Source organism: Theropithecus gelada, chromosome 7b (assembly GCF_003255815.1).
Source record: "Theropithecus gelada isolate Dixy chromosome 7b, Tgel_1.0, whole genome shotgun sequence".
Lineage (NCBI taxonomy): Eukaryota > Metazoa > Chordata > Mammalia > Primates > Cercopithecidae > Theropithecus > Theropithecus gelada.
Genome location: NC_037675.1, coordinates 20,162,409 through 20,184,544, shown reverse-complemented (window position 1 = coordinate 20,184,544; position 22,136 = coordinate 20,162,409). Strand labels below are relative to the sequence as shown.

Genomic DNA, 22,136 nt, shown 5'->3' with positions numbered 1-22,136 from the left:
GCCAAGAAGTGGGAGTAATCCAAATGTCCGTCAATAGATGAATGAATAAACAAAATGTGAGGTATGCAGATAATGGAAGATTAGTCAGCCTTAAAAAGGAAGGAAATTCTGACACATGGTACAACACTGATGAAACTTGAGGACATTATGCTAAATGACATAAGCCAGTCACAAAGGACAAATGTTGTATGATTCCAGCTTCTTCTGCAGCTGGCTTTGCAAGAGCAGCCTTGGCTGGTGTCCCCTTCTCCCCTGCAGTGGAGCATCCCTCCCCATCCCCCCAGCTCTCATGCTAGGCAGGATATAAGTGTCCAAACAAATGGAGTTCTGGCCACTGCTGCCTCCAGAGGTGGTTGGCCTGGTCAGCTTTCTGGGGACTGTCTGTGCCTTTCCTGGATCGTTCGTGGAGAACAGTTCACATCAGCCCAGACCCTGGGGCCTTTGCAAAGGATGGTCATGGCTGCCCCGGGGCGGGGGGCTGGATGGCTTTGGGACTGGCCTTTGAGGGGAAAGGTGGCTGCCCCAAGCCTGGCTTAGCCATTCAAAGGCCAGGTGCTGCCCTGAATGGCTTCCAGGGCCACCCTGACATGGGCCTGCTAAGAGTCAACAGTTCTGTAATTAGTCTGCTTCTTTGCCAGCAAGTTTTATTCAACTCTTAGTTTCTCCATGTCCCTGACGGAATTGACTTGAATGCCCAGAGTTAAAAGACCAAAAGTTATGTAATATCTCCCAGGGTTGGTGGCAGCTTATAAGCAAACATGTTGATTAAACACTGCTGCAAGTTGAGACTCCATGATTGCCTCTGTTGCTAAATAACAGCTCTAGTGGGTGAGGAGCAGCCTTTTGACACATGTGGCAATTAACTTTGTTGAAGAAGTGAGCAAGGTGACTTATATGTAGGAAGAAAAATAAAAGTGCTTGTGAGAAAAATAGGGCAGAAATAGTGAGGTTTATGATGGCAGAAAAATGTGAGAATCAGAATTGCAGGAAACAGTGTATCGAGCACTTACTACCTACCTGTTGGGTCTCTGCTAGCTCTTTCACACATACCTATCTCATTCAGATTTTGGAGCAACCCTTCAGGGTGGTGGTTGTTAGTCTCATAAGGAAACAGAGAGGGTAAGCCCAGGTCACCCAGAGGGAAGGGGTCAAATTAGATGCAGACCTGGATTTGGCTAAAATCTAAAGCATCCCAGACCCAGAGAGGGGAGTGGAGGAGCCAGAGAGAGAGCTCCCAGGACCACCAGCATTTGTTGAATGCCCACTAGGTTCTAGGCACTAAACTAGGCTCTATATAGGTGATTCTTATTTATTCCTCATGACTATCTTAGTATTTGATATTCTATGGTTATAAGCAACAGAAACACACTGGAGCAAGCTGAAGTAGAAAAGGGAGTTCTTTATTTCAGAACAAAGTGGTGTCTCCTAAACCCAAGAACAGGAGACACCCAGGCTACCAGGATTGCTGGAAAGGAGAACTGAAGGGTAGTAAAGGGGCTCGGAGGCTTTCTCTTGCACTCCTGCCTTATCTTCTTGTGCAAAGATGTGAAAATGGCCACTCACAGTATCCAAGTCCCTCCAGGTCTCCCCCTGGGCCAGTCAACTCTGTTGAGGTCAGACCATAGCAGACTAAATGGCTATGTATGAGGTGGGAGCAGCCAAGGAGTTGTGAGTCGGGTAGACTTTAGTCCTACTTAACTTTTAAAGGTAAGTACCTTTATCCCCATTTTACACATAAGGAATTGAGATTCCCGTGAGTCAAATATCCTTGCCCAAGGTCACGTGGCTAATCTTGGTGGATAGGTAGGGAAGGTTTGGACCAAATTGTTCTGACTCAAAACCCATGTTTGTAATCATCATATAGAACTGCTGTAGAGGACCATTAGTCTTAAATTTACCCTTTAATCAAGCTGGAAAAGAAACTAGGATGGTTTAGCCTGGGAAGATCAACTTGAGAGTCTATATGATATTCAGTCCATCTTGATTTTAAAATCATTTTTGGAGGATGGTGATCAACTAGCACCTCTCTACAGCCAAGAAGCAGGCTTCCGATAATAATGTCCCCATGCTCAAGCCTGGTCAGACGTGAGGGTGAGCTGGTGCTACAGTGAGGGCCAGCCCTTCTTGAAGGTCAGGAGCTGGGCCACAGGGCTGCTGTTGGTTCCATCCTGTCCTCAAGCTGAAATCTGTCCTGACAAACTGCCCCTGGCAGAAAATTGGGACACCTCAGGGGTTTAGATGTTCTCGTCTGACCCTTTCACAATCCCCAAGCAGATGGATCCACGTGTTTTCTTTGGCTGTCCCATTGCACTTGAGAGTGAGTGTTCATTCTTCGATATTTCAGTTTACCCATGGGGTGGAGAGGATGGAATTTGTTTATAAATGAATGTTTTGGTGTAGACCTGACTTGACACCAACTTAGCTACTTCAGGGATGCTTGGCTCTAAACGAACATTCATTTCTGTCTGAAACACTTGGCCACGATAGTCCAAACTTTAAATGATATTAATTTACCGTGAGATGTGGTGGAGTATGTGCTCTATGGGAAATATGACTTAGTGTTGTTTATCTAAAAATGAGTGTCTAAATCCACCTTCATGTTTATAAACACTGCATACATGCCAGAGATATGAGGAGCAGTGCGGTGGAGGGTATGTTCCCCCTGGGAGAATGAGCCCTTCAGACAAGGGGGAGATTCTTGTGGGGTGCAAGATTTTGGAAGCTGTTCGTGAGACTATTAATTGATGGTATTCTGCTTCTTGTCTTGCAGATTGGAAACCTGGAAGATTACTACCATTTTTATCACAGCAAAACCTTTAAAAGATCGACCTTGAGTAGCAGAGGCCCTCACACCTTCCTCAGAATGGACCCCCAGGTACAGATGGTCAGAATGCTTTCCTAAGGGCTGAAGGGTTTGGGTCTACGGTCCTAAAAATGGCAGAGTCCGGATTTTAATGTGATTCTGGATAGACATGAGTTTTCCACATTCACTTTAACTACAACAAGACAGGTGTAGCTACATATCAGACCATCTGAATTCAATCATGTGAGTGAAGATCTCTCAGCATTCTAAAATCAACAAAATACAATAATTACAGGAGATACATATATGAAACTTACCCATAAAACAAAAACTCTAAGCAATTCAAGCAAGTATTTTAATAATGAAATTAGAGATCAGGCAGGTGGATGTATTTGTGGTTGCCATAACATGTATGTTAATGGTTACTATGAATTTGAAAACTGACTTTTTTTCCTCAAAGATTCACATGATCTTCAGGATTAAAACAAGTGTGATTTGAAAAGAAGCTAACATTTTAAATTGTAGTATAATCCATATTTATTGGGTGGTTAATTATATTTCCTTTCTGCATAGACTTGAAATTAAGGTTTGACAAATACCAATCAACAGATATTTATCAAGATTAAAAATTTAAGATGGCCAAGTGAGCCTCTGATGCATTCAATTATTCGGTATTTTTGGAATACCTGCCACGTGGCTGGCTCTGTCCACACCAGGGCCCGTGGAGCTGGCGGCGGGGCTGACAGAAAACAAAGCAGGAAATAGAAAGATATGTGATATGTCACAGGGCGATGAGTGCTGAGAAGGAAAATGAAGTTCACCTGAGAAGCAGTAGCAGCCCCCAACAAGGAACGGAGGTCATTGGTAAATCATAGTTTTAGGTCACAGAAATCATCTTCTCTTAAAAGTTAATTTATGTGCTAGATGTTTGTTTGGGCTTCCTAACCGGTGCACAATACTATTTCAGCTATTTCCAGAAAACACTTACAGTCAAGTTTTTATGGAAAAATGGGTTCTTGGTGTTGCCCCAACCCACCTACTTCAATGACAATCAGGGCTCTTTTTATATTGACTGAGCAGGGATTGGTTGGAGAGATGCGCTATCTCTGGGCTCTGTGCCTGAATTATCCTTCTCTGGAGCATCACGTGGTGAGGGTTTTGATTGGTCCTCATGGAGGAAGTGGTCCTCATGGAGCTCACCCATGGATCTGGGCTGTGAAAAGGCAGACTTGTCTTGAATATATTTCTGGATTGGTTTTATTGGTGGATGGATGGATGAATGGATGGATAGATAGATACGGATAAGTCAAATGAGATAGATATAAAACATTGTGCTAATTCCATTATTCCTTCATAGCAAGGGAAGGAGTTAACTGTTTACTAAGGGATGACTGTGTGCTTGGGCACTTTACATGCACCATCTCACCCCATCACATGGGGGTGAGATTATGTCTACTTGTGCTTACACCATGGAACATGAAGGAATGTTTTTCAAAGGGGCCAGTATATTTAATCCTCTAGGAAAAAAGCCAAATTGTAGTTGTTCGTTCCCAAAGAGTGAGGCACTTAGGGAAGTGTGGATCAGTAGAAAACTGAGCAGCAGGGGGCCTCTGTACAGGGTGCAAAGGCTGATCCTGGAGGAAGCGTGAGTTCTGTGAGGCTGAGAGACTGTCATCTGTCATCTTGGAGGAAATTCTAAGCTAGAAAAGAGGTCGATGCAGCACCCCTCCACACTTTCACTTTAAGCAAGCGCTTGATCTGCCTTGTGAAGAAACATCCTCATTCTTCAACTGAAGTCTTTTGAGTTGTTGAATTGCTACCACGCGGATAGTTACGTCGAAAGCAAGCTGTTTGCATGCAGGAAGCCCCTCTCATAGGCATGCTCTGAGAAGAGACGGGGACCGTGGATTTCTTAGTCTTCTTTCCATGAGGCCTTCCAAGAATTAATAAAGCAGATTCTTAATTGCTAGAACTAAGGCAGCGTCAAAATAGGAGACTTAATCTGTGTTTTGACTACATCCTCTGTTGTTGGTGACTGTTTTAAAACTTTTAAAGGTACCCAGGTTGACTGCTCATCCCTTCCTCCCAAAAATATGAATGGTGCACCTGCTGAGTGCCGGACCCTGTGCCTGAGTGATGCAGAGCTTCCCAGCAGGTCTCTGTGCTGCTGAGTCCTCAGTGAAGATGGGGGTGGAAGACCCGTGCATAAGCAAGGCAGGCTGAGGCAGCAGAGACAGACTCTGTGGAGGGCTTGAGGGCCACCATGCCCTGGACCTGCCTCCTCTCTGCAGCACCTGAGCTGCTTGATTGACCCATTTGAGGTGTGTTAAAAGTCCTATATTCAGTTTGGGTCCGAGGGTAAAGCATTCCCAGGCATTAGTTGTCTCCTTGAAGCCAGCAGAAGGAAGGATAGAGACTTCCTAGGCAAAGGCTACCATAGCAGTTAAATTTTTTCAAGTAAAAATCTCCTTTTCACAGAGCTTCTTAATAAGCTGCTGGCAAGGCTGCTATCAATGCATCCTGCCAGTAAAGAAGAAAGGAGAAAGGAAGAAAGGTAAACAGCCTGGGCATCCCAGGCCTTCCTGGAACTTTCATAGGATTGGCTGATTGTTTCTCACAGTTCTAATTAAATGGTTAGCCCCGGGGAAAGCACACAGACATCTGAACGAATTATGAATTCAGAATCGCCACTGAAACACCTCTGTTTAAATTTGTCTAGCTTTAATGCAAACCAAATCAATTAGCTGTCAGTCTGACTAATATTTACTCTACCCAGTCATTACAATTAAATATTTGGTGAAATTAGCTGTTTTATGTAAGTATTTAGTGTTATCTTTTATTGCAGCGCTCGGAACATTTTCCTACATTGGCAAAGCATTGTTGTGATACCTTCACATCTGGAGAGCTGTGTAATTAATATTATTAACAAAAGGAAAGATGATTTAATATTATTCAGAAACTTCGGAATGCAAGGCCGCCATTGTGTTCAAATGACCAAACTGGAAATGAATGTTATGGGGCTTAGGATAAAGTTCAATCAAATGCAGACGGTATTTTATTTTAATTAGCTCCAGTCCCTATTGTATAAAAGTGCTTTGATAAGTGATGGAATTTACAATCCACCCCATGTCACATAAAAGCAGATAGAATGTACATTTGTGAAAGCAAAACAAAACTCAAGCGGGGGTCAACAGCAGGACTTTGTTAAGCACGTGTGTGTGCATGCACACTTATTAGGCATCTTCTTTGCACTGATCCTGTACCAGAATGGTACAGTCATTTTCCTTGCATTCTTAATTACCTTTACTTGATGTTTTTCTTGCCATCTTTGAAAAGGGCCATTTTGCTCAGATGGCTTTGTTACTCAGCCCTAGCCTTGGAGGAACAGCCCCAGTGTTCTCAGTGTGCAGTTATCGGTCGCTGGGTTTTTCCAAGGCTTGTCATTTAAGCAAACTGAAAGCATTTGTTTTTAACTTGTTCTTTTGCCAAAAGTCTGGAGAAGGGTGGATATTACAGAAGCATCGACCAATCACTGAAGGGGCTCACAAATTTTTTTAAAATTACTTGTTCTGATTATGTTCCAAGCTGGCTTATACTTAGTCGTTGCTGCCTGTGTCTTCCAGACCTTACATTTTAGCATGATGACTTGGGTTCAGCTCTTTCCTTCCCTACAGATCTCAGCCAGATTGGTGATGGAAATGGAAGGATAAAGGTGTAAAGAGGGAGCCTTGGTGGCTCCTTACAGGGCCATAGGAGGCTTCGGTTTGATGCTTCATTTCAGTGCTTTAAAGTTTAGAAGTTGCAAAATGATTACAAGGACCAGAGAAGGCATTCTGTTTTGTAGGATGGGACTTTGCCCCCAGAGTTTAATCAAAGCTCGGGTTTCCTTCCAGCAGTGATGCAATGTTGAAGTAGATCTTTCCATTAACCACAGATGGAATTTTATCTAACAGTTTTGTGTGCTAGAGCAATTCAAAGTGCAAACAAACAGAAAGTTCCTGACAAGAGCACATAGACAGTAAGTGACCACATTGGTCTCAGGGGTTGATGAACTGTGTAATGGACTGAGGGCAGGGCCAGGCAGCTGCCCAGGGCCGAGTGGATTTGCCCACATGGGGACGGTGAACTACTCCCCCATGACGGTGATAGATTGACAGTGACAAGCTGGCTGTTCACATTTTAAGTACCACCCAGCTGGTTCTAGTGGCATGGCTACTAGGAATTGGTAAAAAGTTTGAATGTGTAAATATACCTTAAAAGACACCATTTTACTCTTTCACCTGAATGCTCTGCCCTTCCACTTAGATGTCTCAAAGACAATTCAAAGTCAATATGTCCCAAACCCAGCTCACTGTCTCTGACCCAAGTCTGTCTCAGAGGGAAGCACTCATCCACATTTCACTGCACTGCCGGTAACCTCTCCTTCCCTGCTACACTTGCTCCACCTCCTGTACAACCCGGCCCTGCCATGTCCTGTGTTTCCTGCCCTAGACCCAGCTCCTGTCATCTCTTGCCTGCACCACTGCACCGCCCCCCTTGCTGGCCTCATATGGGCATCCTTGCCCCAGCCAGTCACCTCCCATGCTCCTAAGGGATCCTCTGAAATACATGCCTGATGGTGCCACAAAGCTGTATCTACACCTCCCAAACCCTGCTTGTTCTGGTCTCCGGTGGCCCCCTGAGTCCCAGATACCATTGGCCTTTAAAGTCCTCCTTGGATGACTTTCGCTCTTTTTCCCTCTGCAGAGCTTTTGCACAGATGGCTCCCCACCTTCCCCTGTTGTCGCTGTCTTCCCCACCTTCCCCTCTGGGCTCCAGTATCCCTGCCACCAGGAAGCCTGCTCAGAGGCTGCAGACTTGGCCTGCTCTTCTAGCAGAAGTGTGTTTGTATTCTAGATCTGGCCCTGGAGTAGGAGCACACAGCAGTGTTTGTTGGGAATGATGACTAGTTCAGTTTGTTTGGGATCTGTCAGGGACAGAGACAGAGTCGGCAGGGGAGCTGCAGGTGGTTCCTGGGGGACCTGGATCATCAGGCTTGGGAGGGTGTTCAGTATTCCAGAACCAGAGGAGAGGCGATGGGAAGGCGAACTGACCGTGCTCTGCGGATGCATCGGGAGAGAGGAACGTGGAGTTCAAAGCATGCAAGCCCATCTCTTGCCAATGCAACAGGAAGTTATCGAGGGCCAAGGCCACATACCATTTGTTTTTACTCCCTTACAAGTCCAGCAGCTACCCAGAGAACAGTAGACAATGCTTACTGAAGCATATCTCAAGTTCCACAGATTTGGTTCACATAAGCAAGATATGTGTAACATAAGCAACTTCTTTCTATGTAAATACTTTAGAAGTAAATTCTGACCCACCTTAGCTAAATTATAGAAAAATCCTAAATATAGTTTGAATCGACAAAGCTGTATCCTGTATTGCTGGAGCTAAAATAACAGAGGTACTGACAGTGACTGGGTATCAGATATGTTGAGCAGCGTCGGACTTCATAGGTTGTTAGTCAGCTGGGGCAGTTGTAACAAAGTCCCATAGGATGCGGGGGCTTCAACCACAGAAATGTATTGTCTCGCAATTAGGAAGGTGGGAAGACTGAGATTACGGTGTTGGCAGGGTTGGTGTCTTCTGAGGTCTCTTGCAGATGGCTGAATTCTTGCTGCATCCTCAGATGGTTGTCCCTCTCTGCGAGTGGCTCTGTCCTAATCTCCTCTTCTCATGGGACACTGGTCAGATTGGATTAGCCCCTCCCCCATCATGACCTCATATTAACGTAATTACCTCTTTAAGGCCCTTATCTCCCATTACAGTCACATTGTGAGCTATCTGGGGTTAAGATTTCAACATAAGAATTTAGGGGTTCACAGGTCAGCCCCTAACAATAGGTGAAGCCGGGCTCCGGCTGCCTCTTCTGTTGTCAGTGAGCGGAGGTGGGTGGCGGGCAGTAGGGGGAGGGGCACCTTCTGTCCCCTTTCAGCAAAATCAGAACTAACTTACAAACGAATAGCTTCACTTTGCCAAAGAGCTTTCACACGCACCCTCCCATTTCCACCATCGGCAGAGCGAAGACTTCCCTCTCTCGTGACCGTTAAGCAGGGGTCTTCTGGTACCTGTAGTTCAACTTTGATGGAAAGAATTCAAGAAATGGTCTCTACACTGTTACAGTTATGGCTGCAGGTGAGGAAGTGGGGAGGGAGCTGGGCTCGCAGCTGCCTGGATGACATGGGAGGTGGTGGTGGGGGTGGCTTTCTAGGCTGAGTTAGAATGTCTTTTATTTTTCGGTTCCTCCTCCCCCTCCTCTACTGCCCAGGCTTACTCACTGGGTCCCTGCTGTGTGGTTGCCATGGCAGCCTGGTGTTTCCCCCAGCCCCACCCCAAGGTGAGCCAGTGCAGCGCCACAGGTGGGCCTGGGCACCTCACTGTGATGGGCTCTCATGAAACCATTTAGTCATCTCTCACTTATGGCGATGGTCCCCTTGCCCTGCTGGAAGATGACAGCCGTAGTACCGGTCCCGGTCCCTCACTCAGGGAAAACTTGGATCTGCTTTCTGCCTCTGTCTAGCTTGGTTCAGTGGTTTTTAGCCATTTGGGGGGATCACAGGCCCCTTTGAAAAGCTGATGAAAGTTGTGGGGCCTCTCGCTCTCCGGAAGAAAAAAGAAATCATGCTCATGCTGGCACCATTTTGTAAACAGTTCTAGGGTTTCTGGGACTTGAGCCTATCCTTCCACTCCTTGAGGGACTGTGGGATCCAGGGCAAGCAGACTCCGGCGTGGTGCATTAATCATTGCCTGTCAGTGAGAGAAGGGCCACACTGCACGTTATGCAGTGACAGGCACTTGTCAGGGAGTGGGATTTTTCTTTCTTTAAATTCACCTCTCAGCCTTCTCATTTAGCTCTTTAGCTAGTTGGATATTGGCCCAGCAAGGTGCTCAGAGCAGTCAAGGTTGATGGGAATCGAGATCTAAGCGCCATAGACTATTGAGTGCACAAGCTCTCAATGAGGACTGGTCCCAGGCCCTGCTTTACAGTTTGGAGGCAGAGGCCCAGGCAGAGTGCCCGCCTCCCACACAGAGAGAATAACAGGTTTATTTTCTACAGTGCTCTGATTGTTCTCTCCTGGAGGAGCCTTTAGAGCTTGGTGGCTCCTGGGTGCAAGGTCTGGCCTCTGACTCCCTCCCTTGATGTGCCCTGGTATACAGTTAGGGCTGGCTTGCAGTCCTCCTGTTCTTTCACAGTTACAGAATAAAGTAGCCTTCACTTTGATGAAACCAGGGAGAAAAGAGAAAAGAAAGAGCGGGCTGAGCTGTCTCCCTTGCTTTGGCTACAACTATGCAGAACCTGTGTGAACCTGGTGTCCCCAGCCCTGCCGGTGTGTACTTCAAGGAACCTCAGCAGCTTGACTCTCTTGATGCTGTGTGGGACCCCTGGACCCTAGGGGAGGGTCTCTGTGGCCTTCACTCCATCTCAGAGCAAAGACTGTGAAGACCCTCTCCTTTTAGGACTCTCCAGCTCCCAAGAACTTCTAGGGGCCTTCCTGAGCCACAGCAGGGCCCCCCACAAATAGGCAAGGGCTTGAAGTTAGGGCAGAAGGACGTGGTGTCTTTGGGTGGAAGTGCAAGTGGGAGGGATTTCATGCTCTCTTTTGTGACACTGGCTCATGAGTGAAAGTTTGAAAACACCCGTCCCTGTCGCTTGTCACACCCAGGACTGATGTGTCAGCAAACTTCTGGCCCACCTGTGGCCCACAGGGAAGAAGACATGGCAAAGGCTGCCCATGGCTTCTCGCTGAAAGGATGCTTGGACAAGGATCACAACTCAGTGGCACGGACAGCCTGCGACATGGCAGGCCGTTTACTGGAACGTGAGCAGGGCCCCCTCCTGGGTCTCTGCTTGTTGTGTTACCCTTTAGGAACATCCTTAGATTTTACCTTGTCTTATCAACAGAGGGACAGTCAACGGATGCCTCATTTTAACTTGACTTCTCAAGAAGAAAGCTGGAGGAAACATACACTACAAAAGAAAGTGTCGCTGTGCACTTGTCTTGAGAAGATGCTGAAGCCTTCTTCATGATTAGAACTCCCTGCCCCAGAGCATAACTCATCTATAAGTATGCTGCATGTTTAGCAGGAGATGTACATTTGGAAAATAGGGAAAAGGAAAAAGATCAGAGTGAAGTTCTATCTTCAAAATATGACTTTGAAGAAATCCTGACACTTTCTACAGATTTGCAGAGAAAGATGGTTTGTGTTTGGGCTAGAAGTGGCATTTGGCAAAACTTGCCTTTGCCCCAAATCACCTATAGTTGATCTTCCACAAAAAAGTCAACAGATGTCATCCAGCAGTCATTAAGACCTAATCACATTTCCTTTTTCTTCTCTTTTTTTTCTTGTTTTTTTTTTTTTTTTTAAGACAGTCTCACTCTGTCACCCAGGCTGGAGTGCAATGGTGCAATCTCTGCTCACTGCAAGCTGTGAGGGTTGCTTTCATTCGATGGGAGAGCTGGAGTTTTAGTCACTTGTTTTGGGGCTGGTGACACACCTCTGACCTCCACAGAGTGTCCAGGTGGCTCCCAGTTTCACCCCAAGGGGGCATTGAAGGCAGAGCTTTGCATCCCAGCTGGGGAGGGGGAGGGAGAGGCACTTTGGTCCTGGCTGGGAACCAGGTATATTCATGCTGATCTTCCCAGAACCTAGCGCCAGACAAACAGGAAGACTCAGTGCATTTTTGTTGAGTGACCCACAGAATAAGTGACCCCAGGATGCCTGCTGTCCAGAGACATTGGGGAAGGTGAACCTGGAAAATGACTTTCTCTTTGTGATGGGTAGGAAATGGGCTCTGGGATCCCCTTGTGCTGTCCTGGAGCTGAGTGAGAAGGAAGGGAGTGACTGGAACCCAGAGGAAGGGACAGAGTGGCTGCTGGGCGAATCAGCCTCTGCGACTGCACTGTCTACCAGCACCTCATCTCCGCAGAGAAGGCCCCGTGCCTGGTCAATCATCTGTTGTACAGCGTTCAGTTCTGTTGGCCTGACGGCACCTCACTTGCAGTTGGAAACTTACAATGAGAAGGTCTGTTAGCAGAGAGAGGGCTGCCCCTGTGACCACACCAGAGAGAGAGAGCCCCAAACTGTGCTGCGGGCCCCAGGCTATCACAGCCCCCCTCAGGACTGTATGCCAGTGATGTGGGGTTTTTCCCAGAGCCCAGCAAGGGCCAGGGGCGGGGTTGCTCAGGCTCTTCCTTCCTGCCGAGGAACGCTCTTATGACTTCTGGCTCTACGCTTTCCCACATCTCCCAGCTGATTAGTGGGGCGTCGTCCACTTGGGCTTGGAAGGGCAGAGTGCGCCGCCTCCTCTGACTGGAAGTGTGGTCTGGTGGGCACAATGGTTGGAAGGGACTGGATGTTGTTAGAACAGAAAGTGAGTTCAGGGCTCCTTAGCACAAGCAGGGCTCAGCCTGGCAGGAGGGGCGGAACATCCCTGGGAGCTTTGGGCTGCGCGGGATCTACATACCACTGTATTTTATAATAGGGTGCTTAACACATTATGAAATATTGTTTGCGGCATCTTAGACCAGGTAAAAGCTTTCTAGTTCAGGCGGTAATATATGGGGACATTGCAAAATGCCATCAGCAGGTGTTAGGAACAAAATATCTCATTTTATAGTTTTATTTTCTGTGGAGGTATCTATCAGCGGCCATTATAAATTATCTAGGACTTGGTGCTGAGGATTTTTTAAGTGTCTGACGTGAAATTGATTTTGAGCCCTTTGCAGTGTTTCTAAGGCGTCTGGTCTGCTGATGTTTTATAGACGAATTACATTGGGGTGGGACAGGCTGGGATGCCTCTCTTCCGGCATTTTGTCCTGTACACCAAGGATGCCCTGGAGATCATCCCCAGTCCTAAATGTGAGCTATGTATGCAGGTGCTCAGCTGTCCTTGCTCAGGATGATGTGGAGAGGCCGAGGCTCAGGGAGGAGGAAGGGAAATCTTATCCCTTTGCCCTTGAGTACCTTTACTCCCTGCCCGCTCAGCCTTAGGTAGCTCTGTTCCAGCTTCCAGCACGACCCTGGTCACCAGCCGTGGGTCACCTTGGGGCCCCTCCCCCTCCTCTTGTATCCTTGCCTTCCTCTAGCTGCCTCCTCCAGGCAGCCTGCCCTGTTTGGAACTCACATCATACTCTGATTGGTGGGACCCCTGAATGTAGTGCAGACTCCTCAAGAGCACAGCCCTGCTGCCCATCCTTATCCCGCCCATCTCAGGCCCCAGAGCCAGGCTGAACCCCAGCTTTGAGCATTATTCAATCAGGTGGAGCTGCCATGGTAAGACCAAAGAAAACATTCCCACTCAGGGCCCATGAAGTCCTTACCCCAAGATCCTTTTAAAATGAAAAAGCTTTTCTAGCTTGAAAAGATTGTGTACACAGGATGATAAGAGCAGGTGTGCTCCAGGCACTGGTCTGAGGGCGTTCTGTGTGTTCGTATATTAACCCTGTGGCGACCCATGACTGTCCCCACTGTGTGGGTGGACACCACCCTGAGGCTATGGATGTCCACTGCCAGCTCTAAGTCACACAGCTGGTGAGCACGGAGCTGGGCTTTATTGCAGGTGGCCTGGTGCCTTGATCCTTGGTCTTAAATATCAGTGATATAGCCTTGTGAACTTTTTTCCTTGATCATGAAAACAAATCATGCTGATTGAAAGACAATTTATGACATCCTGAAAGTAATTGTAAAATTTTAAATTAGCAATAATGTCACCACCCAGGAACTGATGCTACTACTATTTTGCTGTATTCCTTTCTAGATTTTTCTTTGTGCATGTTTTGGTAGCATGTTGCTGGTGGCTGCCAAATATTCCAATATATGGCTTATCATATTTACTTATGTCCTTGCTGTAAAGCAAATTCCAATGCCGATTAACCAAACACTTTCTTCATTCATTGCTTTCTCATGTATGTATTTCCTTTTTCTTCAGGACAGGGATCACCAGACAATTTACTGGCAACTTCACAAGACTGGCTTCCTTCCTTCCCTCCCTCCCTTCCTTCCTTCTTCTCTTTCTGTCTCTCTCTTTTTTTTTTTTTTTTTTTCGGCAGAGTCTTGCTGTGTTGCCCAGACTGGAGTGCAGTGGCACAATCATGGCTCACTGCAGCCTTGACTTCCCAGGCTCAAGCAATCCTTTCACCTCAGCCTCCTGAGTAGCTGGGACTACAGGCATGTGCCACCATGCCCAGATTTTTTTTTTTTTGTAGAGTTAGGGTTTCACCATGTTGCCCAGGCTAGTCTCTCAGGCAATCTTCCTGCCACAGCTTCCCAAAGTGCTGGGATTACAGGTGTGAACACTTTCTTTCTTTCTTTTAGTACAGCGACTTCAAAATCTATCCGAGTGGTGTTATTTCTTCCTCTGTATATACAAACAAGTTCTCATCTTTCAAATGCAGTCACTTTGAAGTGAAAATGTCCCCAGGAACTTACCATCTAAAAGATCTACTATGACACAGATATTCATGCACAAGGAAGCCTGTAGCGCCTGCAAAGAGGCTACATGAAATCAAGAAATCATTTCTAATATAAACAGTAATTGCATTTCTTCTGGTAGGTGAAATGGCTTCAGCAACAGGAAGTGAAACGAAGGGTGAAGAGACAGGTGCGAAGTGACCCACAGGCCCTTTACTTCAACGACCCCATTTGGTCCAACATGTGGTACCTGGTAAGTAGGACAGGACCTCTCTCTGCCCCAGGACACTTGCGCCACCAGGTCTCTGAAATGGGTTAATTTCCCCCCAATGAAGCTAAATTCAAACAACATCTCCAGACAGACACACTTCACCTTGAGGGTGTAAAACCCCTACGTCAAGGCTGTGCAGCACCAGCTTTTGTGTGGATTTTTTCTGAAACTATGCACACACCCTGGGGTGGGGGCTCTTTGAGAGGGGAGGCGATTTGATGCAGGCTGTATGACTAAATGGCAAACCCCAGCCCCTGGACAGAGCTCCTGTTGGGAGGCGATGCCCTGGGAAAGTGATAGATTGCAGGTGCAGAAAAAGCAAGGGAGCGCTCTGCATGAGTCTCGACCTGACTGGGAAAGAGCATCTCTGCTGTATAAGCAGGGATAGGTGTTCCCTCCTTATTTACTTGCAAGCCTAAGCGTCTTCCTGTGGGGTGTGCACTGAGTGTCAGTTCTGCATCTGGAATGTCCATGGTGGGGGGACTTTGTGTCTTCTGTGCTTACAGCATTGTGGCGACAAGAACAGTCGCTGCCGGTCAGAAATGAATGTCCAGGCAGCGTGGAAGAGGGGCTACACAGGAAAAAATGTGGTGGTCACCATCCTCGATGATGGCATAGAGAGGAATCACCCTGACCTGGCCCCAAATTATGTAAGTCAATCCTTGGAACTGACATGCAAATATACTCAACTGTGCTAGTCATTAAGTAAATGCAAGTTTAAAAACAGTAAGGTCCCATTCTCCCCCAACTCCCGTTAAGTTAGGCAGTAAAGAAAACTATGCTGGAGAGAATTAAGAAAATGAATATTCTACTACTTGCTACTGTCAGGGGCAAGGGTTTTGCAGAGGGATTCATCCACATGCTTGCAGAGTCACTTATACTTTTAGGAATGGAGCCTCAAGAACTAAGAAATGCATGGAGGGGGATCATCAGCATACAGATAGTAGCAACACGAACAGTGACAGGATGACAGCGTGAAAACATGGTCTCTAGGCCCAGAGTACCTCGGTTCCTATCCTGGGTCTGCAAATGATTAGCTCTGAGATCTTGAACAAGTTACTTAACTTCTGTGTGCCTCAGTGTCACCATCTGTGAAATGGGTTCATAAGAGAACTGGTCTCTCATGGAGTTATTGTAAGGACCAAATTAGTTAAATGTAAGGAAGCAAGCTTGGTGTATAGTAAATATGATAAATGCTTGAAATCCTCTAAGGGACCTGGGTGCCTACCAGTGATTAAGTAAACCATATTGTATCCATCTGACAGATCATTATGCAGCCCTTAGAAATGAATTTTGCAGACCATGTCAACAACACTGGAAAGCTTTCATCATATATTTTAAAAGGAGGATGTAAAATTATGTGAATACTATTATTACAGTCATACAAACAAAAGCATACCTATTGAAAATATAAAATTAAGGAAATCTGACACACGTGGCAACATGGATAAACCTTGGACATTATGCAAAGTGAAATAAGCCAGTCACAAAAGGACAAATACTGCATGATTCCACTGACATGAGTGACTCAGAGTAGCCAAAATCTTAGACAAAAAGGTGGCATGGGGTTTGCCAGGGCCTGGGAGAGAGGAATGGGGAGTTAGTTTTTAGTGGATATGGGGTTTTGCAGGTTGAAGAGAGTTCCGGAGATGGGTGGCGGTAATGGTCGCACAACACTGTGAATGCACTTAATGCCACCGAACCGTACACTCGAGAATGGTTAAGGTGGTATATTTCCTGTCATGTATATTTTACCACAATAAAAACATGTAGGACATTATAGCTGTAGTAAGAGAGGAATCCCACATGTAGTTTCTCTATTTGCCAATAGAACATAAAATCCATTTAAACAGAGCTGTCATATGCCGCGCCATTTCTCCTCACTCACCAAGATTCCATTTCTTAGGATTCCTACGCCAGCTATGATGTCAACGGCAATGATTATGACCCATCTCCACGATACGATGCCAGCAATGAAAATAAGTACGTCACCACCTTGCCTCCTCTCCCCGGCTTCTTTTCCCCTCCCTGCAGCATCGCTATTGAATGTGTGTGTGAGGGAGCTGGAGAGGCGGTGACTGCCGGCATATCTTCCCTGCCTGGGCGCTAGGCAGGCTTATCCAGGAGTCACAGCCCATGCCAGGCACAGCCCTTCAGATGTGGCCAGCGTCTGTGGAGGTAGCCTGTTCCTCTGGGGTGTCACCACTGGCGGGCAGCTAGAAATGTTTGCAACTTTCTTGGAATATTGTAAAAGAGAAGCCCTTAAGTCTAACAGTCTCCATGACCTGGTGTGTGAAGACAGCAGTTTGGTCTATTTGAGCACATAGGTCACATGCCTGAGCTTTTGTGACTGTGACCTTAGGAATGAGGTGGAAGGGGCATGAGTGATGCTGGATAGACCCAGGTTCAGATCCCAGCTCTCCCACTTACTGGCTGCGTGCATGCTGGGTAAGCTGGTTGAAAATTCATGTCTTGGTGTCTTAGAGACTTGTCCAGGCCAATGACGTCCCCTACCTCATAGGGTCACAGGAGGGGTCAGTGAGATGATGCGTGAAGAACGCACCCAGCAGATTCTCCAGAAATGGCAGGTGTTTTTGTGTCACTGTCACTTTGCAAGTGGAGACAGTGGGGTGACAGAGCCCAGGTGACTTTGCAGTGTAAATGGCTGCCCTGGGCTTGGTCCTGGGAGTTCATTTGCTGTCTCTTTCCTTTCTCCATCAGCATGCCCCATACCCTGAGCTCTTATCGTTCCTCCAAAAATATTTAGAGGAAAATAATAAAAGCCTTCTTCCTCCCCACTGTTGACAAGATGCTTGCTGAGGGGCGTCCCCGATTATAGTCTTTTAGTTTGCGGTTGCTTTGATTCTGAGATTCACAAATGGATGCACAGGCAGTGCTGTGCAGGAAGCCTCAGCCACTGGAGTTCCACACAGCAAGCTGCAGAGCTCCCGGGAGCCTGCAGCGGCCCAGTCTCGTGCACGTCCCAAGGTGCCCTTCCTGTTGCCAGTGAGGATGCCTGGGGCAAAGGAGGAATGATCCACATACCATGCAGTGACCCTTGAAGGGTAGGATTCAATCCCATCCTGAGCCATCCATCGAGCTCTGTGACCCCGGAAATAGCCCTGGCCTTGAAGCCGTGTAGCTTCCAGGGAAGGACAGATGACTCGCTTCCAAAGGGCTGCTGCCTGGGGCGATTTTTAAAGGCAGCTTTAAATTTGAATCAATGATTCCCATCCTCTGTGGACTCTTCTCAAAGATGTGCTATTTCAAGTTGCTCCTATTTTGGCCCCCGCTGGAGGAATTGACCCGATGTGGCACATCAGAGAATGGGGTCATTACTGAGGAAAGCAATTTGTTTTTCTGGTCATTTCTTCATAGTCCCCCAGCTGCTGAGTGTTTAATTTAGAGCATTCTTCCTCAGCTCCAGCTTAAATGGCCTTAGAAGCACAGGAAGGGCTGCCTCAGGGTGAGCATGGTGTTATAGGCGCATAGGGGATGAGGCAGGTGACATCAGCACCAGTCCGTTCTTTCATCCTGCCGGGCAGCAGGTGTCCATGCTGCCAACCACAGGAGACATGGGGCCGAGGTGGCGCAGCACCCACCCTACACAGCAGTGGCCACGTGCCAACTACACATGCTGGGAGAAGGAAGGTATAGGGCCACGGGCACTGGGGCAGGCACCTTCCTCCAACATGGGGGTCAGGGGAGGCATCCTGGAACAGGTTACCTTGAGTGAGCACTTGCTACATTCAGGATGCCAGGAAGGGCTGTACCCAGGCTGACTTGGTGCCTTCTCCCAGAGTGGGGTTGGTGATGAGAGGGGATGCAGGAAATGGGCTTTAATGACATCTCTGGGCTTCAGACAACTGACTCTCTTGTTGCATTGAACTGAGCCATACACTGAATTCGCTGAAACTTTCTGGGCTGCGTCCTCACTTGGTTTTTTCCTTTGTTTCAGACACGGTACTCGTTGTGCGGGAGAAGTTGCTGCTTCAGCAAACAACTCTTACTGCATCGTGGGCATAGCGTACAATGCCAAAATAGGAGGTAAGGCCGGGCGCGGCAGCCTGCGAGCTAAGGGGCCTGGGGCAGGGGCAGCTGGAGAGCTCCCTGTCCGCTGATCTCAGCAGCCTCCTGTCCTTTGGCCTTGGCCATGTCAGCAGACGCCTGGGCCAGAAGCAGCAGTGCCATCTGTATCATGGCCCAGGCAACTGGCCCACAGGGACTGGGGCCTCAAAACAGAGGAACTGCTTACTGTTTTGCCCGAAAAGCCATTGCAGTTCCCATCAGAAAGGTACTCTCTGTTCTCTGGTCCTGCTGGCCTGGCCGCTGACTCCTAGAAGGCTGCGTTGATTCCCCGCTGCCAATAGCCTTCAGTGGCTCCCTGTCACTTCCCAGACAGAGTCACAGCTTTCACCTGGGACCAGAGCCTTCCCTGGGTTCCGACTCCCACTCAAGCTTGCTGGACCACCTCTCCTGCCCCTGCCCTGGCCTTAGAGGACATTTGTCATAGTGTCCCTTAGACACATCTGGTCTTCCCGATTTATGCCTGGGCTTGAACCATTCCCATCCCCGCCTCCCCGTGCCTCTCCACTTGGCTCCATCCACCTGTGCCTTACACGGCAGTTCATGCCTGCTGTGTTCTGTGAAGTGCTCCCTGGATCCAGCTCTCCCCCATCTCGTTCACCAGGGAGTCAGCTCTTCTTGGTCCCTTTACAGAGCAGCAGCTGCCCCTGACCCTGCGTGCATCTGGCCTTGCCATTTAGCTTCTCACACTGGTCAATCAAGCTGCCCTTGCTAGGATGAGGCTTTGGAGTAAAGTGTTGAATGTCTCTCTGTTCCCCATGGGAGCCCAGCAGTGTGACAGCTCAGTCACCAAGTGCTCTGAAGGCCCCTCTAGGTGCATGTCATTGACCCGGGAACTGAGCAAGTGGGGGCAGCAGAGAGGAGTGCCAGAGAGCCTCCAGGGACTGCGGCTTCACCCAGGAGACCTGTGTGCCTCTCAGTTCGAAGGTGCTCCTGCTCACTCAGGTGGCTGCAGTGGGAAGCCACCTTCCCGGGGCACTGCCGTTCCTGCCACTGAGCCTTGGTGAGGGTGGCTGCAGCCCCTTTGGCTGCACTTATGAGCAGTACCAGGCAGGGAGGTTGGGCCAAGGTTCTCTGGATCACTAGGCCTTGGGGGAATTTCTTGTGTTTCGAAAAGAGGGTCCTTAGCTTTTACTTAATTTAGGACTCTCTGCCTGTCTTTTCCCATGGAAATCTTGAAAGTGGCTTGGATTTTCATTTCATAACAGAATTAACCCCCAAGGGCGTGTTCTGCGAACAAATTAGGAGACTGTCAACTAGCCTCACTCCTTTGTGGATAGTTCTTGCACACTGAGATATATAAGTTCTCCCTGGAGCCTTTGACGATGGGTACAGAGCCCTGAGATGTCTCTCCAGGAGCTGTAGAATCGGGCCAACCTGGGTGCCAGTTCCATTCCCACCACTCACTGACTGTGTGTCCTTGGACAACTTACATAACCTCTCTGAGCCAAGATTTCTTTACCTGTGGGGTGAAATGACCATGAGGCAGCTGCCTCCCCAGGTTTGTTATGAGGATGAAGTCAGATACCATGTGTGAAACCATCGGCTTGGGCTAAGTCCGCAGGGGATAGCTGAACTCCTCCTTCCCTCTTGCTGAGACTCTCAGTGGGAGAATAAAAACCATTTGTGTTGCTTTGAGTGAGGGGTGGACCCCACGTTTAGGGTTGCTTGAGCCTTGCTCCCCCAAGTCCCTAGACTTTGAGCATGGCATCCTCTGGGAGCCATCAGAAATGCAGAATCCCCACCCCAGGCCTACTGAGTCAGGCTCTGCATTATAACAGGATCGCAGGGGATTTGTCTCCAAGTGAGCATTTGAGAAGCACTGGTTTAGAGCACTCCCTGGGATCACACAGGTGGGTAACACTTATATCGTGGATTGTGGGGAGGAGTCAGTGGAAGTAACATGCATAAAGATCCTCCTAGATAAGGTGCACAGTAAATACAGCGTTACCATTAGATAGTTCTACACTCATTGCCAAACTCTTTCCCTACGTTTCCCAAGTCCTACAAGTGAAGGTGCTCCCTCCAGATTTGGAGAATGTAGGGATAGAATTTGGCATGTGTTTAAAACAAGAGTAATAGCAATGCACTGTGGGTTTATAATGTAGGAAGTTATATATATATACACACACAACAGCAGAAATGGTAACAGTGATGGTGAATGGAAACACTCTTAGATTTATACATTATACAGAAAGTAGTATACTATTAATTCCAGATAGACTGGGATAAGTTAGGATATGCATTATAGTCTCTTGAGTGACAATTAAAAATAAAGATAGGAAAAGGAAGAGCTCTATGGTCAGCTCCAGGGACATCCCAGAGAAATTACCTGCTGTGTACCAGCACACTCAGAGAGGGAGGCTGTGTTAGGGCACCCCACCCGGAGGTGGGCTCGGAGGGAGAACCAGGAGGAAGCGGGGTGGCTGCCTGTGTGGAGGGGCTAAAGCTGTTTGCAGCAGCTTTGGAGCCAGTGGCTATCACCAGATCCTTGGGTCAAGGCCAGCCTCAACCCCACACCTACCTCGCAGAGAGGTGTGAGCTCCACCTCATGTCCTCAATCTTTATGTGGCACACTGACCCCAGCCCCGTGCCGCAGACCTAATTGTCTCCTCAGCACTCTCACGGGTAGTCAAGTCCTCTCATGTCAGGCTCAAGCCATACCCTCATGCTCTGCCCTCACAGAATGCCTGCTCTGCCGCTCCTGGGCTCCCATCTGCCCCTTTAAACTTCAGTACGTGGTCCTGTGCCATCTTCCTTGTTGGTTCCTTCCAAAGACATGCTGAGCTCCTAGAGGCCCAGAACTGTGGCCATCATCTCTTTCTTCTCTGTCAATGGCATACCCAGTATTACACATGCAGCATGTGCTCAACCATATTCAATGCATTAACTAAAAAATATCCCTGTTACACACATCCTAACTTATCCCAGTCTATCTGGAATTAATAGTATACTTTCTATATAATGTATGAATCTAAGATTGTTTCCATCCACCCTCACTGTCATTGTTTGTGCTGTTGTTTTTATATATTTTACTTCCCATATTATAAACCCACAGTGCATTTCTGTTATTCTTGTTTCAAACACGTGGTTGACTGCAAACTGCTTATGAAAAGAAATACACTTACCTACATGTGTACCATTCCACTGGTCTTCCTTACTTTTTCTAGCTTCAGATTTCCATCTTTCCATTTATCTTCAGCCTGTCTCCAGGCTCTTTGGTATTTATTGAGGTTATCTCTCATCTCTTTTGATATTTGTTGAGGTTCAGGTATGCTGGTGAAAGATTCTCCCAAATTTTATCTGAAAGTGGCTTCTCTTCATTTTTCTTAAAAGAAATTATGCTGAACATAACCTTCTAACTTTTTTTTTTTTTTTGGTCTTTCAACACTCTGAAGATGTTATTCTGTTGTCTTCTGTTATCCATTGTTTTGGATGATGAGTCAATTGTTAATTGTCATCCTTATTGTTGTTCCCTTTTTTTTTTTTTGAGAGATGGGGTCTTGCTCTGTCACCCAGGTT

The 22,136-nt window shown here is 47.5% G+C and overlaps 1 protein-coding gene across 5 annotated transcripts in view; it reads left to right on the top strand.

Annotated features, from left to right (window-relative positions):
• Positions 1-22,136, top strand: part of PCSK6 (proprotein convertase subtilisin/kexin type 6) — a 192,987-nt gene that overhangs the window by 45,005 nt on the left and 125,846 nt on the right. For all 5 annotated transcript variants that reach the window (XM_025392763.1, XM_025392766.1, XM_025392765.1 and 2 more), the window contains exons 3-7: positions 2,771-2,875; positions 14,400-14,510; positions 15,035-15,178; positions 16,435-16,511; positions 18,487-18,575. In XM_025392763.1, coding sequence (XP_025248548.1) covers positions 2,771-2,875; positions 14,400-14,510; positions 15,035-15,178; positions 16,435-16,511; positions 18,487-18,575 — 526 coding nt within the window. The remainder of the gene's footprint in view (positions 1-2,770; positions 2,876-14,399; positions 14,511-15,034; positions 15,179-16,434; positions 16,512-18,486; positions 18,576-22,136) is intronic.